Source organism: Strongylocentrotus purpuratus, unplaced genomic scaffold (genome assembly GCF_000002235.5).
Source record: "Strongylocentrotus purpuratus isolate Spur 01 unplaced genomic scaffold, Spur_5.0 spur5_scaffold_11, whole genome shotgun sequence".
Classification (NCBI taxonomy): domain Eukaryota; kingdom Metazoa; phylum Echinodermata; class Echinoidea; order Camarodonta; family Strongylocentrotidae; genus Strongylocentrotus; species Strongylocentrotus purpuratus.
The window spans coordinates 14,677,190-14,695,048 of record NW_022145596.1 but is presented as its reverse complement, the minus strand read 5'-3'; the positions used below and the strand labels follow the sequence as shown (position 1 = coordinate 14,695,048).

The following is a 17,859-nucleotide window of genomic DNA, read 5'->3' as shown; positions in this document are numbered from 1 at the left end:
TTATTGTTACGTCCTTACCATTGCAACCACTTCAATCAAATATTAGTTTTTATTTAGGGGAACCTATATTCTACAAGCTAAGCTTTTTAATAGGTTCCTCACATTTCACCCTGTATAACCTACCATTTAATACTGTACACTTAATTTCGACATCTTTACAAAGACTTGATTATGTAATGTCATACTTGAGTATATTTCATATATGTTCTTATTTTGTCATTTATGTGAATTTTGTTCTGTTTTGTGAAATATGAAACAAACAAACTAGACAACTTGAAAAATAACAATAATAACAATAATAATAATGATAATAATAATAATAATAGAATGAAATGAAATGAAATGTTCATGAAACCATAGGCCTATTGCACTTCAAGAAAACTATAATACTCAAGATTGAACCATGTAAATTTGAACTAAATTTAATTAACCACTTTTGAGTGTTCTGCTTTTCTTTACATCTAGAGCTTCCATACCAAAAGTCTAACTGCTGTAGGAGGAGGAGGAATCGCCAGATGGTGTGTATTCGGTTGAACTATACGACACGGAACGTAATTATGTCGGACCATCTTGAATATTATCCAGAGAAACTCGCTACGACTTGTCTTTTAGTCTAAACTGTTGGTACTCCTTCAATCATCAGTTTTACTGATGTTCATTCTTCATTCTCCTAGATGTTCTTGCAGTCCATAAGATCATATACGTGGCGGCTCCGAAGTATTTTGACAAAATGTAGTCACATATTCGGTGTTTAAGTTCAGGAACATAAATTACGCATACTGGCGATGAGACATTATTCTGCAACATTGGCGTTCTCAGAAGTATATCCTTACACTTATCAGGAAACGAAGAATGACATTATGGCAAGAGGTTCCAAATGTTTTGTTTTCACCAAGCTACACAACGATGTCACGGTTTTCCCTTGTCCAACATAAGCGATTTTGAAATCACAAAATTGCAAGGAATTGAAAGTCTGCATGATTGTCTAGTCGAAATGGAGCAAGCGTATACGACTTACCTCTGCTGACGAAGCTATGTGACGACAGTCTGTTCCGCTCCCGAGTAATGAATATTTTCCCGCCAAACTGCGGTATTTATACGCTTTCAGAGGATCCAAATTTCGATTTCAGGTTTCCCGCCCATATGCAAATTAGCAGAGATACACCCAAGCTCTAATGTAATTGGTCTAAACAGCCAGCTCATGAATCATGAATGTTTTTGAGTTGGCACGAATCCCACAACTCGGGATTACAGATATAAATAGATTGGGGAATACCAGATAATGATATAGGGTGGTCTGATATCAGATAATGCTTATCTATGTTATATAGGGACCTCGGAATCACTGTGGGGGGAAACAAATAACTTGATTTTATGCTAAAATAATTCATGAGTTAGCTTTCATTTAACCAATAACGTATGAGTATTGGGGAAATATCGGGTAATTTGCATAATATTCAAATTTCAAGGCAGACAGAAACCACAGAGTTGTCATTGGTGCCCTCAAAAAGAGAATAAAAAACCGTTGGTTTTAGCGCAAGGGTACAATGATAGGTATTCATTCTGAATGAGATCTTTTAGCACAGGGAATGCATGGAGAAAGAGGTTGGTGTTCTAACCTAATTCAGTCCATGAACTTTTATATATATATATATATATATATATATATATATATATATTTATATATATTACTTCTTGGTTCACATGTTATTCATAATACTGAAATTTTAAATGTGTTAGTGGCTCAAACTTTTATTAAGTCTTTCTTTACTGCTATCGAATTCAATTACAATATTTTTGTATTTTATTCGGGAACCTAGTTTAATATACAAGCTTCGCTTCTTAATTATGTTTCCTATATTTCACACTATTTTTCTTTCATGTAACATGTCTATCGGTGTTTTCATTATGCATTCTCTTGTTAAATCTTGTGTTATGAGACAACCTTGTTGTTTGCTATGTGGAACAATTAGCAGTCAAAGACAAATGACTAAATTAATTTTCAAAATATGACTAAGTAGGATCATATTTTGTTTTGAGGACCTATAAGAATATGGTATCGATCCTATTTCCAGCCTGACTCTATCAACAAAAAAGAGATTTAGGAGAAATCATTGTTTAATTCCATTTCAGTGTCCGTATTTGCCAATTTGGGATTCCCATGACTGCAACTTTTAAATATTCATAACTTTCTTATTTGTTTTCCTGATTTCATTCAAAATTTCACTAATCTGTTTGTCTTCTGTTTTCATTCAATTTACCTTTTTGGAAAAAGAGAAGGTTGTTGTATCCCAACATTAAGGAGTGTATTTACTCGGCGTCATAACGCAAATGATCAAGTGAAAAGAAAAATGATTTTGCTTCGGTGAATCGGGATTAGGAGGGAGAGGGAGTACAAGAGGGATATATTATCACATATGTTTTGTCCCAAATGTTGTGTGCCTTTCACTTTCGTTTTCTTTGTTATAGGCTACCCTATAGCACCGCCTCTGAAGAGTAGTATGAACTAATATCAAACAAATTAATGTGTCACGTGGCTCTCTTTTAAGGGATCACCATAACCTCAATTAAGCAGCAAAATGATTTTCCTGCAAATCAATATTTTTCTTTGTATTATCACAATATCTATTGTGACATTGATCGTCAGTAAAAAAAAAATGTTTGGAATTTTCTGGAAACAATATTATAGTCTTCCACCTAGACTACATGTTTACTTCAATAATAGGCCTAGATATTCTTTCTATTATGGAAACAGTAAGCCCAGATAAAGAATATACATTCGGTGCTTCTTTAAAAAAAAATTAATTCAGACAGTGGCTAGGATTACATTCATCCTTCCTTTTTAAATCAAATCGTCATATTAAGATATGCCTGTGGTATAGTCCGACAGGATGGTATCGAAGCTTGCTCACATTATTATGGCATCAATTTATGATTTTGAGGTTGGGCTTAGTTACAAGTTTTTAAAGAAGGGTTATGTGATTACAAGGTCAGATCATAAACTCATATTAGTCTGAAGATGCTTCCATCGTATTAAAAATGCGCATTTACATACTAACCAGTACATTATAGGCCTTGGCATAATTTTAAAAAGGTCTGCACCCAAAGACTTAACGTCTGAAAGGGCGACGGGGAAACCCAGATATTCATGACCACCATTCATAACCATTATAAACAGCAACGATTGAGTTGCCTGAGGACAAATCTGCGAGAGAACAGCCTTAAAACGATATTTTCAGCCTTCACAACTTCAGATTAAAGGTAAGAATTAAATGAGTTATTAATCAGCTTCACTGCGAAGATGACTCGTACACAAAAGCCTATAATTTGATTAGGTTTTACAATGAATTTAGATGACAATATCTCATTGAACTTGATGCGTCATAATTATTGTTTATCAACGTACCGGGTACGTTTGTTCGACTATTAGAATGTTTGTTTTTTTCCTCATCCGGCGCCATTTTTATCGAGTGCGCAGATCAGATTGACCATACAAAAACCGGTTAAACACAGCTATCATTCAGATTCTGCTAATCAAACTTGAAGTTAAAAGTGATCGGAGTAAAAACACGTCATTTAAAATCTTTTCAATTCGACAAATTGTCCTTTTCTTGTTTTAAATACAGTTGGTATTATCACTACACACTAGTCTCTGCTAACATAACAACGATTCGATGGTAACGACTACAAGCAAATGTGCTAAAGAATATTCAAGTTGTGAATTCATATTTTCTATTCCATAATTCATAATGATCGCCTCGGCTAAGACGTCATGATTTATTCATTTGTTTAGTTTATAATGCTACTACCTGACTATAAATATTTCACATCTACCTGTTGAATACTGCACAAGTTCACATACAAAGTTGGATGTTTCAAAACTGAATAATGCACACATAATCCAAGGCAAACGTGTAGTAAAGATCCTCAAAGCTGAATATTATTTCCTTTTATTTGATTGAAATGTAAAAATATTGTTTTTTTGTTTTTGACTGTCATTGACACCCCCCCCCCCCCCCCCCCCAAAAAAAATAAAAAATAGTTGGCTGATTTATCATGTCTGTTGGCTGTATGTATACATATCTCCAGTTATTTGATTATTTCTGTGTTTAAAGTTTAAAACGGAAAGGTAACTTTGAATCTATATATTTTTAAAAGCATGTAATAAAGATGACTTCTCATGCCAATAGGAATAGTCTTCAGAGGTGAAAACATTGTTAATGGTTTTAATCGAACAAAGTATAGGCATAATGGTATTTAACTTTCTGCAATATGGATAAACTTTGAAAACAACTTCCAAGTTGGGTTCTAAGAGAACCAGATCATATACAGTGCGTCCCAGAAAAAAACCCGAGAATCATCGATGTTTTATCATAACTTAATGACAATCATAAGATTCATTATATCCTCCTCTTTCATTTGATGCAACTCATATGATGCATATTTCACGCATGAGTGATTAAAAACAATTTGAAGAAAGGGTGCCAAAAATTCATTTGGTGAACGGTATCTGAATTTCAAAGAGAATATCACATTTCCTGAAAGTTCATTTTCTGCCCTTTTATGCTCCGCCGCCCCTGGTTACTGAGATTCTGCACAACAAACTTTAGCATGCCACAATGGACTCTAAAATTATGTTTGCAAAGAATATTTTAGATTTCATGATATATAATGTTTATATGTTCATATTATTTATTTCTTTGTTCATATTTCTCTATAGAGAAATACAAATCAAAACGTGGCACTACCATGAATCATTGGATGAAGAAAATGGACGAACACTCAAACAGTTGTGTTGCAGAGAATTCAAGGTATATTTCTTAATTGGGCCTTAAACAATTGCTTAAGTATCCATTGTTTTATACATTTGGCAAAGACTTGGATATTTTAGTGTCGTCATATAGGATAAACATTCAGTCGTTTTTTTGTACAGAGTCGTAAACAATGTTAGGTTTTTAAAATTTGAAACCCACACTTACACTTAAAGATGGACACACGCATGTGTTGTGAATATCCACCAACATTACTTTTTACCAAATGGGAGGGGTTGTTGGAAAGAAAAGGACGAAGAAATAATTGTTGCATGCAAAAAAATTGATCAATTTTGCTTTTGTATGGTCACCAAAAGACTCGAAACAGTGTGTCCCGAAAAAAAACTATACACTTTTGAAATGGCTGCCGAATAACAAATATATGATTCTAGGGGGGAGAAGTTTTATATGTATAGAAAGCTCATAAACTCAACTTTCATATGACACCAAAAAGTTTGAAAATAATTCATGCTTGGGTGAGCACTGCTCGCTTTTGTAAAGGGTATGAAAATTAGGTTGCGCAGGAATTAGCCTTTCAATTTGTGAGAGGTAAATCCTTTGGAGCTTAGAACATTGACGGTGATATGATACATTCATGATTTGCTGAGTGAATTTCATGGTTTATTAAACCAAACTTTTATGCACGGAACAGGAATTTCATTTTTTTTTATTGTAGCATTGTAACTTTCCTGGTAGACTCAGTGGTGTGTTCATGAGAGTCAGGATGGGGTGATGGTACATGTTGTAATTTCCATGTTACAAACTGTTATTTTTTTACATTTGAGACTTTGAATAAAAACCTTCACCCCACATTTCAGTTACCATTTACCTGAAGAATAAGTAGCCGACATCTTGGACATTCCTTTTTTCAACAAACCGTATTTGAATATTCAAATTACATTATCCCTACCTGGGTATTGAGTAAATCAATGAGATGTTCAACTAATCTTACAATAATTGAAATGTGGGGTGAAGGTTTTTATTCAAAGTTACAGATGTAAGAGAATAACAGTTTGTAACAGGGAAATTACAACATGAACCATCACCCCATCCTAATTCCCATGAACACAACACTGAGTCTACTAGGGAAGTTACAGTGCTACAATAAAAAAATGCAATTCCTGTTCACTCATGCATAAAATGTTAATCCCATAAACCAAACATTTCACTCAGCAAACCCAAACTCATCACAATGAATTGGTCATATCATCCTAAATTCCGTAAGCTCCAAAGGATTTACCTCTCACAAATTGGAAGGCTAATTCCTGAGCAACCTAATTTTCATACCCTTTACAAAAGTGAGCAGTGCTCACCCGAGCATGAATTATTTTCGCAACTTTTGGTGTCATATGAAAGTTGAGTATATGAGCTTTCCATACATATATAACCTTTCCCCTAGAATCATATATTTGTTATTCGGCAGCCATTTCAAAAGTGTATAGTTTTTTTCGGGACACACTGTATAGAAGTAGCCGGTTTTTATTTAGGATGTCTACATTTAAACTCTATTCCAACATGTAACCCTTGATTGCCGTCTTCAAGATAATGACAAGTAAAACAGATATGAAAACAGGAACTTATTTTTAATTACCTTGTTACCTGTTCTCATGTCAAGAAGGAAAGGGGTTCTCTTAATTCTTGTTTTGATTAAGATTTGATTTGATGTTTATTAATTTGAATATGTACTTCATTATAATGCAACAAAGGTATAAAGAAAACAAATTAAATGTGGAAACATATTGTTTTTTAAGTAGGAAATAATTTTCACTACTTCATTCCTTAAATTCCGTATAGATATAAACATGATAAAGTAAGCATTCCTAGAGTCAATTTTAAAATGAAACTCTTCTTTCGTATTAATAAACTATTTTTTATAAATTTCATTCATCCAGGGAACCTGACATGGTACTCGATGACCATCCATTGGAAGGAGAACTTCCTACCCAAGACCAGGCTCCACTGGACAACAAGAACCTTGGTGATCCACCTCCTTCGCGCCCAGACATGAATGCTGAAGAGACTGCTGGGGCTACTCCAGAAGGAACAGGTCCTGGAGTTCAAGCCCTGGACCAAATGGCTCCTAAGACCATAGAAGATATCACTGGCGATCCATCTCTTCAGGATGTTAGCTATGTAGAGGAAGAGGACCCTTCTCCGCCCCTTAGCCTCTCTTCCCGAATTGATGGTGTTACATATTTACATCCTGCAGGGGATGCCGGAGCCGATAGCAGCACCCAGGAATTTTCTGCCATTGGTATGGAATGGGAGAAAATACAAGATGGAGAGGGGGAGGAGATATTATCTCGTCCAAAGAGCCTCTCTTCCAAGGAGGATGAAGTTCGTTCGTTCGATGCAGCTCTTCGTGATGATAGCATTGAAGAGAAAGGGAAGATTTCTCTGCCCCTTAGCCTCTCTTCCCTAAATGATAAGGTTAAGTATCGACCTCCTGCAAATAATGCAGGAGGTGATAGCGGTACCCAGGAGTTCTATGCTATGGTTATGGAATGGGAGAAAATGAAATATGAAGAGGGGGAGGGGATATTATCTCGTCCAAAGAGCCTCTCTTCCAATCAGGGTGCACCTGACGAGTTATCTCAGGTCAGAAAGAGGTCCATTTCAAACGCCTTAAAGATCCATCAAATCAAAAAGACGAATGTCAAACAGTTTATAAGGGTGAATAACGACCGGAGGGAATACTATGAAGTGTTTGAAGCTATCAAAATGGATATAAGTAAACTTCAAACAGAAGTTGTGTCACTCAAGATCGACAGTTATAATGTAAGGAAAGAAAATTATGAAATCAAGAGAGAATGTTCTGTACTGAAGAGTGAAAATGTTCAACTTAAAATAGAAATGTCCAAGCTTAAACAGGCACATCACAATGATCCGATTGATCGTGAAGCTTTGAGAAATGATACAACTTCCTTTCAAAAAGAAGACATGTCACCGAAAGCAGCTCTGTATGCATCTGTTTTTCAGGATGATGATATGGCACAGTTGGTTACACAGGAGGAGTAGGTATCCTCGAAGAATAAAATGACCACAGCGGTGGAGAGTATGTTAAGCTAATATCATACCAGTTTGTCAAAATAAATGAGAGTCGAGTTGTCAATAAATCTATAAATAATCAAGACAATGCAATATTGATTCGGTCGTTTTATTTCCAATATTATGAAGAGAAAGAGAGAGAGAGAGAGAGAGAGGGGTGTTTTTTATTGTGTGTATGTGTGTGTATGACAAGAGAGAAAGAGAGAGAGAGAGAGAGAGAGAGAGAGAGAGAGAGAAAGAGACATGCACCTATAGCTATAATTTTATATCACGTATCCTTGTACCTTACAATAATTATGGGTGTGATATGAAAGAGAAGACAAGTGTTGTGACGGAGAGAGAAGGGTGTGATATGAAAGAGGGGATCAGTGTTATATGCAGTGGCGGCGATCCCGGAGGGACGGGGAGGGGGGACACGTCGTCCCCCTCAATTTTCTTTTAGGGAGGATCGTCCCCCCCCCCCACCCTCAAAATTTGAAAAAGTGCCCCCCAAAATGTATAGCAAATACTGACTAAAGACTGCAATACACTTTTAGGCTCTGGAGGGCCCAAGAGGAAATCTTCACACTCGGTAGGTACGCTCCCTCGAATAATATCCTTCAAATTGTACAAGTATATACCGAGAAAATTGAAGTTTGAAAAAAGTATATTGCTTGTTTTTATACTATACTTTTGGTAAGGAATGTAATTTTGTTATTACAACAAAACTTCAAAAACCTGTGAGGGGGTAGTCACTTCCGTCACCTTCGCCCCTCTCCTTCACTTTGCTCCCTCGCACTTGCGTACTGATGGGGGGGGGGGGCTTTGGGGGCAGTTCATCCCAAATGAAATTCAAACGTGGTTTAATTCTAATTCGAGACCAGTGGTTTACAAGTGTTGTTGAAATGGCATGGTTTTCCCTGAGTTTCCGGAGGCTCTGCCCCCTTGGACCCCACCAAGGGCCCTAAGGCAGTCCCCTGGTTGCTCATCTAACCGTAATTTAATGCCTAAAACCCCTGAGCTCTTGGGGGCTCCGCCCCCTGGACCCCACTCCAATAAGTGAAATGCATGCCAGTGCACAAATAAGGCATCAAAATATGCTCATCTGACCGTAATCAAATGCCTAAAGCCCCTAAGCTTTCGGGGGCTCCGCCCCCAGGATGCTCATCTGACTTTAATAAATGCCTAAAACCCTGAGCTTCATGAGGCTCCGCCCCTTGACCCCACGCCAATTTACGCTCCACTTTGCTTTGCCTTGCTCTACCTGATCGTAAATGCTTTTGCCCCCCCCCCCCCTTTGAAAAACGTTCCCACGGCCTTCGTAAACATGTAAGAGCGGTGGTGATGCAGATTTTTTCTGCCCCCCCCCAAAAAAAAAAAAATGACGCCACTGCTCCCTCGTCCCTTGCATTTCGTCGTCCCCCCCCCCCCCCCCGGTCATGAAAAGAAATCGCCGCCCCTGGTTATATGATTGAGAGATCGAGGGCAATACATTTTTTTTTGTTTAGGCCTTACACTGGTTCCCCCCCCCCCCCCCCCCCACCACCTTTCATGCCCTATCAATAAACTGGTCTAGTCCTTCATACCACCTCCGTCCTATCTTTGCTATGCAACACGCTTTTTTTTCTCCATCACTGCACTGGTCCTCTCTTTCATGCCACACCCTTCACATCATAATCCTGGTCTTCTCTTTTTATACCACACCCTTCTCTCTCCACCACAATAGTGGTCCTTTCTTTCATACCACAACACTGGTCCTCTCGCTTGCATGCCTCCTGGCAACATTGAAGCCTTTCACTTTTGCGAACCCTGGCCTTTGGGTAACCATTTCTTTCCTCTTCTCCTAGCTTCTCATTTCCTTCTCTTTCTCTAACACTTATAAGATAATTGTATTTATCATGTTCTTTGTATATACTGTGAATTTCTGATTTTTAAGGCCGAATAAATAACAATAATAATACTATCATACCACACCCTTCTCTCTCCACCATAATCCTGGTCTTCTCTTTCATATCACACCCTTCTCTCCATCGCAGCACTGGTCCACTCTCTCATCCCAACCTTATCTCTCCATCATAACACTACTGGTCCTCTCTTTATACCACACCCTTCTCTCCATCACAACACTGTTCATTTCTTTCCTACCAGAACCTTCTCTCTCCATCATAACACTGGTCCTCTCTTTCCTACCAGACCCTTCTCTCTCTCCATCATAACACTGGTCCTCTCTTTCCTACCAGATTCTTCTCTCTCTCTCCATCATAAAACTGGTCATCTCTTTCCTACCAGACCCTTTTCTCTCCATCATAACACCGGTCCTCTCTTTCATACCACACCCTTCTCTCTCCACCACAACACTGGTCCTCTCTTTCATACCACACCCTTCTCTTTACATCACAGCACTAGTCCACTCTTTCATCTAAACCTTATCTCTCCATCACAGCACTGGCTCTCCCTTTCATACCATACCCTTCCCTCTCCATCACACCGGTCCTCTCTTTCATACCACACCCTTTTCTCTCCACCACAGCACTAGTCCACTCTTTCATCTAAACCTTATCTCTCCATCACAGCACTGGCTCTCCCTTTCATACCATACCCTTCCCTCTCCATCACACTGGTCCTCTCTTTCATACCACACCCTTCTCTTTACATCACAGCACTGTTCCTCCCTTCACATCATAATACTGGTCTTCTTTTTTATACCACACTCTTCATTCTCCGTCAGAACACCGTTTCCTCCATATCACACCCATTTCTCTTAAAAACAAAACAAATTATCTTCCCCTTCTTCCACCGACACATTGAAAGAAGTACATTATACAAATCAGATCCCATTCTTCACAGAAATCTTGACAAAGAATTCAAAAGAAACATATAAAGTTTTTTTTGGCATGTAATATCATTTTATTTACATTACAATGCCTGGTGCATCCGTGTTCTTCTGATGCTGATATCTCAAAATCTGTAAAAAAGACAAGAAAACAAGGAGAGAAAACAGGAATTGATTATCCAATGTTCTTCACAACAACTAGAAAGTCAATTAGAGAAATGGAAGTTATTCATAAATGTTTTGTTTTGCATAACCACTTAGTTTCTTCAAATGAAGTGAAGATGATTACAAAATATGGGCTTGTAGCTATAAATTACATAAAAGGTGGAATCATCAATGTATCTGGTCTGTCGGCACAAGACTACATGGCTGTCAGACAGCATGGGTAGTCTTGCTTCTAGGACCGGATTGGTATTACTCTTAGCCATTTGTTTGGACTCCAAATGACCATAGAACAGGTCACCTGATGTGGCAGAAACATGGCTAGACCCTTGTGAAATCTACCTTGTAACTCATGATACCCAAAGAACAACTCTTTTGTGAACTTAAAATCTTGAATACTTTATGGTCCAAAGATGACACGAAGACATTAAACACATAAGCTAAAGGACAATTCTGTAGCCTCAAACCTCACTTTCTAAAGCAATGCATTTGGGTATAGAAATTTAATAGAAAGATAATTTCTTGGCGGTTTTAGCAAATACATTAACGCTCTATGTGATTGCAATCGTCCAGCATGATCATGAATCAATCTGGGGTCACAAAATTCTAGGATTATTATTTAAAGAGGCAATCCACACGTGAGAAGCTAATGTAGCCAAACATCCAGTGGAAACACCAAGAGACAAAATGCAGGGATGAGTTAAATTTCCTGATTTATCCCTTATTTGAGTGATTTTTCTCAAATTCCCAGTCTTCACTTCTGTAAAGAAAATATGGGAAAATAATTTTCTGTAAACATGGCCTGCATCAAACATCCTATTCTAAGGAAATTTGTTGTTGTAATAACTATCATGGGGCAAGTGCCCATTTAAACACTTGGGTGGAAGTGTGTAGCGCCACTTACCATGTTTACGAGAGAGAAGTTGTAGCTGTTCACATCATTGGCTGTTGCTGGGGAGGAGGGCCTGGCTGCTGGGCAACTGGGGCTGCACCTGGCATGGGTTGCTGTTGTGGGGCAGGAGGCTGTTGGCCGGGCTGGGGCTGCTGCTGTTGCTGCTGCTGGCCGGGCTGATCCATTGGCTTGGCGGCTCCCTGAAGAAAAGAAAAAAATTTACTAGGTTAAATTGTGATATTCATAAAAAGTTTTCTTAAAGGGCTATCCAACCCTTGTAATAAGTTGATTTGTATGAAAGCAGAAAAAGAACAGAAACAGATTGGGAAAAGTTTTAATGAATCGGACCACTAGTAAGGAAATCCAAGTCTATGCGGATCTCAAATTGGTAGTTTCGTTAGTGGATTGTGACGTAGGACGTGGATAACTCTCCCATTTGCAGTATACAAATACATCACTAATTTCTGTTTTTCTCGTAACTTCCTTCTCAAAATATATTACAGATAGCATATTATTATAGGTCCTCTAAAAACAAAAGACCCTCCTGAGCCATGACGTTTGGAAAATTTAAATTTTAGTCATTTTATATGTTGGAACAGATGGGGAAAGTAGTCCAGCACTACATCAGACTGACATTACCGCTTCAGCAAATTTGAAGTGCCCATATGTAAAGGGATTACAACTTTCAAAAATTCATAAATTTCTTATGTTTAGTCAGAGTTAATTGAAACTTTCTTTCATCAGTTTGCTCCTCTGATTGTTCTGCTTTCGTTCAGAGTAGTTGTCTATTTGGGTTGGATTTACCTTTAATGAATACATAAATTCTGGGTGATTTGGACCCGTAGGTAGAACGGATCTGAATAGAACGATTCCAGCTGTATTCTTTTTTTTAAATCAATTCATACATTTGTTCATATTCATAGGTATGTTTGTAAATACAATATTTATTTTTTTGTAATACCGACAATAAAACCGATCGACCAACAAACCAAACTTATCTTCTGTTCGGTATGTTTGTATATTCGATTTTGTTGTTGTTGTTGTAATAACGAAAATAAACCAACCGACCAACAAAGCAAACTTACCTTCTGTTCGGACCATGGCTGAGAGGGTATTTCCTCCTCCTTGGGTTCTGAGATGCTGATGACATCAGGGAGTGGTTTCTTGGGTCCAGTCTTACCGGTCACATCGAAGGGACGCATGATCTTCACCTTGATCCCAAGCACACCTACAAATATACAAGATTTTTCTTTTTAGCGGGACTGCTTTACTTGCGCCCTCTATATAGCTAACAATGCCTAAGCGGTACCCGTTGATTCCCCCATGGTCCCCTTTTTCTTATGTTAATTGAGAGCTGATTTGATGAGATAACCACCTGCCAGTGACTACGCAGGGAGGTCTAATCTCTCCTGGCCAAACTAGTGCAGATAGGCTTTAAAAGGTATTATTTCACGTCAGGTTTGTCTATAATAATTTGTTACAGCATCAAAGCCAATTATAACATTTACTTCAAAGTCCAAGGGACAACCGATACTTCACTGCTGTAAGCCATGGTTTGGGCCCTGTAGAACCGTCTTTTCCCCTACCTATTAAAATATTGATAAACTTCTATGCAGCCAAAACTGCTATCTTGTTGTTGTTGCAATTTGCAATTTCTTTGCCTTCTCTACGGTGGTTAGTAGTTGCTGTAAGAAAAACTGCATTAAATTTCATGATAATGTATAGTTATATACTTTATGGTGGCATCTAAATCAAACAGTTTTTAAAGGCATCGTTTAACAATGTTAAATCTGAGATGCAAAGCCATAAGTGTTATCGGTATCTGTGATATGGTGTAATAATGAAGCCCTAGAAAAAAACTGCGCTTCAAAATGATCAAGAAGTGCCTCAAAAAAGTAAAAATCTTTGAGTGACCGGTTTTACCATACTCGTTTTCCCCAATAGACTGTAGTGTAATGAAAACCGTTTGGCAAACGGTTTTTAAAATTTGTAATTCTAATCATAAGACAGGCGATCAGCTTGCACAATTCATGGGGTTCCTGACTTACCTAAAGGTTTATAATTATCATTGCAGCATGAGCTAAATCCAGGATTTTGTTTTAGAATCTAAGACAAAGTTACCGGATCCCTTAAAGAAGTGAACAGTATACATCATTAACAATTCTCATTTTTATTACTTCTTTAAGGAGTTGAATAATGCTATCCAACATTAAGCTTGAAGGCCTAAAGCCTTGGAGGGACTAATTAGAGAGACTGTGGTGAGATAAGGATACATGCTACTGAAAACTGCTTATGATAAATTACTTCGAATGACCATTTCATAATCTCAACTCAGCAGCTTACAATACTTATACCGATCCCTAACCCTAAACTTATCCTCAAACATAATCATATCCCTAAACCTACATCTCCGACGGAATAAAGCGTATAGAAAATGTCTGATCACTGCTTCAATGAACGAACAGGCTTCTGAACTTACCCTGCCTCAACATGACGTGACGGATGGCCACATCGACGTAGTCCTTGACTGGAGCACCACTGTGGATCATGAGACCATCCACAAACTTCATGGACTTGGCCCTCTGTCCACGCAGCTTGCCAGAGACCACCACCTCGCAGCCCTTGGCGCCGCTCTCCATGATGAAGCGCAGGACTCCGTAGCAGGCCCTCCTGACGGCAAGACCTCCGATCAGCTTGTAGCGAAGGGACTCGCACTGGGCGATGGCACAGAGACCACGGGTGGCAACCTTCTCAGCATACAGCTATATCGGAAGATACAAAGATGGGAGAATTTCATGAAAATTTCTTCACATTTAAGGTTCAGGTAAAGAAGAAGGAAAGAAAGAAATATAGCCATGACTTCGGCAGGACTATTCTGGGGAAGGATCTGAAATTATGATCATAATTTTGAACAAACAATATAACCTGAAGCAGTTTACACATACAATTACTCCAAACAAATTATAAGTAACATATATTTCTAATGAAATTTCAAAGTGAGGACCACTACAAGTTATGTTATACATAGAAAACAAATTTAAAAATCTCAACAGAATTTTTTCTTTCTGTAACTGCAAACATTCTACTTCTGCAATCAATTAGGGCATGCATTAATAAAACCATAACAATGAAAGTTTGGGAGTAAATACAAGTAGTAAAGTGTGGAGTGAACTTCATTTTTTAAAGCTCCATAAGCAGTCATCGACTATCATACCTCAACGGTATTCTCTGCGAAGTTGAACCTCTTCTGCACAACAGCGGTGAGCTCCCTGATGCGCCTGCCCTTCTCCCCAAGGACACTCTGGGTGCGGGTGGCCAGGATGATGATCTCGGTCCTGGTAGGGGTCACACGGACCTCCACACCGCTGTAACCATCCTCAGCCAGTTCACGGGTCAAGAACTCGTTCAGTTCAGCGCGGAACACGCCATCTGCGACGAACTGCACGGAAGAATAACATACTTGCAATGGTAAATTTATCAAATGTCCGGCTGATTAAAGGTAATTCAAAGTTGGTAGAAACTGAACGAGTAATTTGTTCTTCAAGTTTCAAAACTGTCATCAATGTATCTGGTCTGTCGGCACAAGACTACATGGCTGTCAGACAGCACGGGTATTCTTGCTTCTAGGACCGGATTGGTATTACTCTTAGCCATTTGTTTGGATTTCAAATGACCATGGAATAGGTCACATGATGTGTCAGATACATGGCTAGACCCTTGTGAAAACTACCTTGTAACTCACGATAACCAAAGACCAACTCATTTGTGTACTTAAATACGTTAATGTACCTAAATTGACACAAAGGCTTGCCAAACTTTAATATTGTGAAGTTTACTCTGATTTCACAGTATTTTTGAAAGATATGGTAAACTTTATTCAGTTTTAGATTTTTGTTTTGGTAGACTAGGGTCTATTAAATCTAGACCATCACCTAGATCTAGACTAGTATTAATCAAGCAGCTTAGTCGAAGGCAGCATTTTCCTTTGCAGAAGGAAAATATATTCACCATACAATTGCATACCGTACCGTATACAACAAAGGGGTGCGGACGCCATGAAGTTATCGACTGTACTATTAATCGACTTCACGCACCCTGGCCCTTCATTGGTACAGTACTGTATGCAATTGTATTGTAATTGTGCAGCGGTTTGCCATGAAAACCTGCAAGTTAACTGTCTTTATTTAGAGGAAAAATACTCCAAAAACAGAGAAGAAGAAAATTGACACAAAGGGTTTTGGGGTAAACAATGGATAAAAAGTACACTAGCGCCTGGTTCCTTTACCCACGTCCTATGGTCACAATTAATGCCAGAAGCAAACCGTGTACAGTGTAGTTTCATTTCATTTCATTCCATTCAATTCATTCCACTGTCAATATGACTTGGAAGTTGGAGTGCAGTTTGCAATTGCACTGCACCTTTTGTAGTTGGTGTCACATTTCGATATTTCATTCATTCGCCAACGCAACGTCAGCATACAATATGGCTCATTCACCTCATTTAATGATCACAGTTGTACACAAACATGTCAACGAATTTGTCATAGAGTTCTACAACTACGATATTGATTTTTAAAAAATGCCAAGACTCATTTCCAGACATATTGACCGTGACGTCTACTAATAATATCAGAAGATCATCTCTATATTTGACACGCTACAGGACGGTATTCATTACGTGAAGAGTATGGACTACGGTTTTCATTACACATTTAACGCACGGGAGACCCCATTTCAATCGTGCAATATCTTTTTAACAGATTATAATCTGCAGAACCTGAATAAATTTTCATACTATCACATATCTTATCTATCCCAAAAAGTTGTTTTTGAACGAAAATTATAGCATCGGTAAGCATAAATAGTCAAATACTGCTCTTCACCTTCCTCTTCTTTGATATCTGAGTAGCCATTTTGGGAGCTCGTCTCGAAAAGAAAGATTGTAAGGAAATTGTCGTAGATGGCGCTAAATAAGAGATGAGCCCGAGAGGCGAGTGTAGTGCTTTCAAATATTGCAATGGTTCTATTATTTTCTGCTGCCCTCCCCCCCCCCCCCCCCCCCCCCCCCGGCCCCCCCCCCCCCCCCCCCTCCGCCTCTCTTCCCTTCCTGCCTTTATCGATAATCTCTGTCTCTCTCCCCACAATTATTACAAAAATTAATATAAAAATTTAAAAAAATTAACTTTAGGGCTACTTGGAATTGTCAATCAATCTATCCCGCCGGTACGTCTCCTTTTGAGTAGATTGTTATGAAAAGAAAACGCAACTGAATCTACTCCTCGAAAAACATAGAAAAAGATGAAGCTATCATCTAGTAGTATCAAAAGACTTTTCTTTGTTGGGGGGGGGGGGTATTTTCTTGATTTTTTACCTAATATAATGTTTACTTTTTGGAAAAACTTTTTTAAATTTCTGTTTGAATTTCTTTTTATTATTTCTCTTTTATCCTGCATCGACCTGTAAACTAAATTGTACTTTAAATCAACCAACCAACCTGCAAAAATCAATTATATCAATATATTAAATCAATGAATTGAAAATATAAGCATATTTTTTTCATAATGCATGAGTATATTCAACCAAATTAATAGAGGATTAATTGATAAATGTATACATTTCTTTCTTTAAATTATCCACATTTTATTTTTCCCAACAGTCTTTTGCTTCAACACTTCATATTCTAATTAATATGATCACTTTATTCTACGTCATTTTGCTCTTTAAAAAAAACACGACTTTGGGAAATAAACTAGACTATTAATGGGCACCCTCGACCGTCTCCATGCAAGAAAGGCATATTGTATAGCAGACCATTTATTTAGTCGATCATATTCATTATCTGACCCTTAAAGCACTAATGTCGTTTGGCAAGACATTAATCTACCTTTGCCACTCTCCACCCAGGTGTGAAATGCTTGTAGGAAAGAATTCCTTGCAAACTATGAGCACTGAAAGCCTCGCAGAGCGATTAGAGCGCTTTGTCCACTAAAAAACAACCATTACGTTTAATAGAAGCAGGAAAATCAGACAAACCAATAAAAAAAGTTTGAGCAAAATCGGACAACCATGCAATAAGAAAGTTATTAATGTTTGACGACATGAACATTTTTAGAAAATCACAAAAACAAATTGGC

The 17,859-nt window shown here is 38.0% G+C and overlaps 2 protein-coding genes across 2 annotated transcripts; one reads left to right on the top strand and one right to left on the bottom strand.

Annotated features, from left to right (window-relative positions):
* Positions 1 to 3,150: 3,150 nt before the first annotated feature.
* LOC105443636 lies at positions 3,151 to 7,941 on the top strand. Its single transcript, XM_011677033.2, has 3 exons — positions 3,151 to 3,261; positions 4,721 to 4,811; positions 6,704 to 7,941. Exons 2-3 carry the CDS (start codon positions 4,750 to 4,752, stop codon positions 7,827 to 7,829), a joined length of 1,188 nt encoding a protein of 395 aa, XP_011675335.2. The 5' UTR covers positions 3,151 to 3,261; positions 4,721 to 4,749; the 3' UTR covers positions 7,830 to 7,941.
* Positions 7,942 to 10,721: 2,780 nt separating this feature from the next.
* LOC593744 (40S ribosomal protein S3) lies at positions 10,722 to 16,714 on the bottom strand. The gene is made up of 6 exons (XM_793211.5): positions 16,609 to 16,714; positions 14,940 to 15,164; positions 14,205 to 14,487; positions 12,811 to 12,953; positions 11,738 to 11,925; positions 10,722 to 10,803 (listed from the first exon to the last, which is right to left on the bottom strand). The coding sequence occupies exons 1-5, from the start codon at positions 16,636 to 16,638 to the stop codon at positions 11,767 to 11,769; spliced, it is 840 nt and encodes a 279-aa protein (XP_798304.1). The 5' UTR covers positions 16,639 to 16,714; the 3' UTR covers positions 10,722 to 10,803; positions 11,738 to 11,766.
* Between the last annotated feature and the right edge of the window lie 1,145 nt (positions 16,715 to 17,859).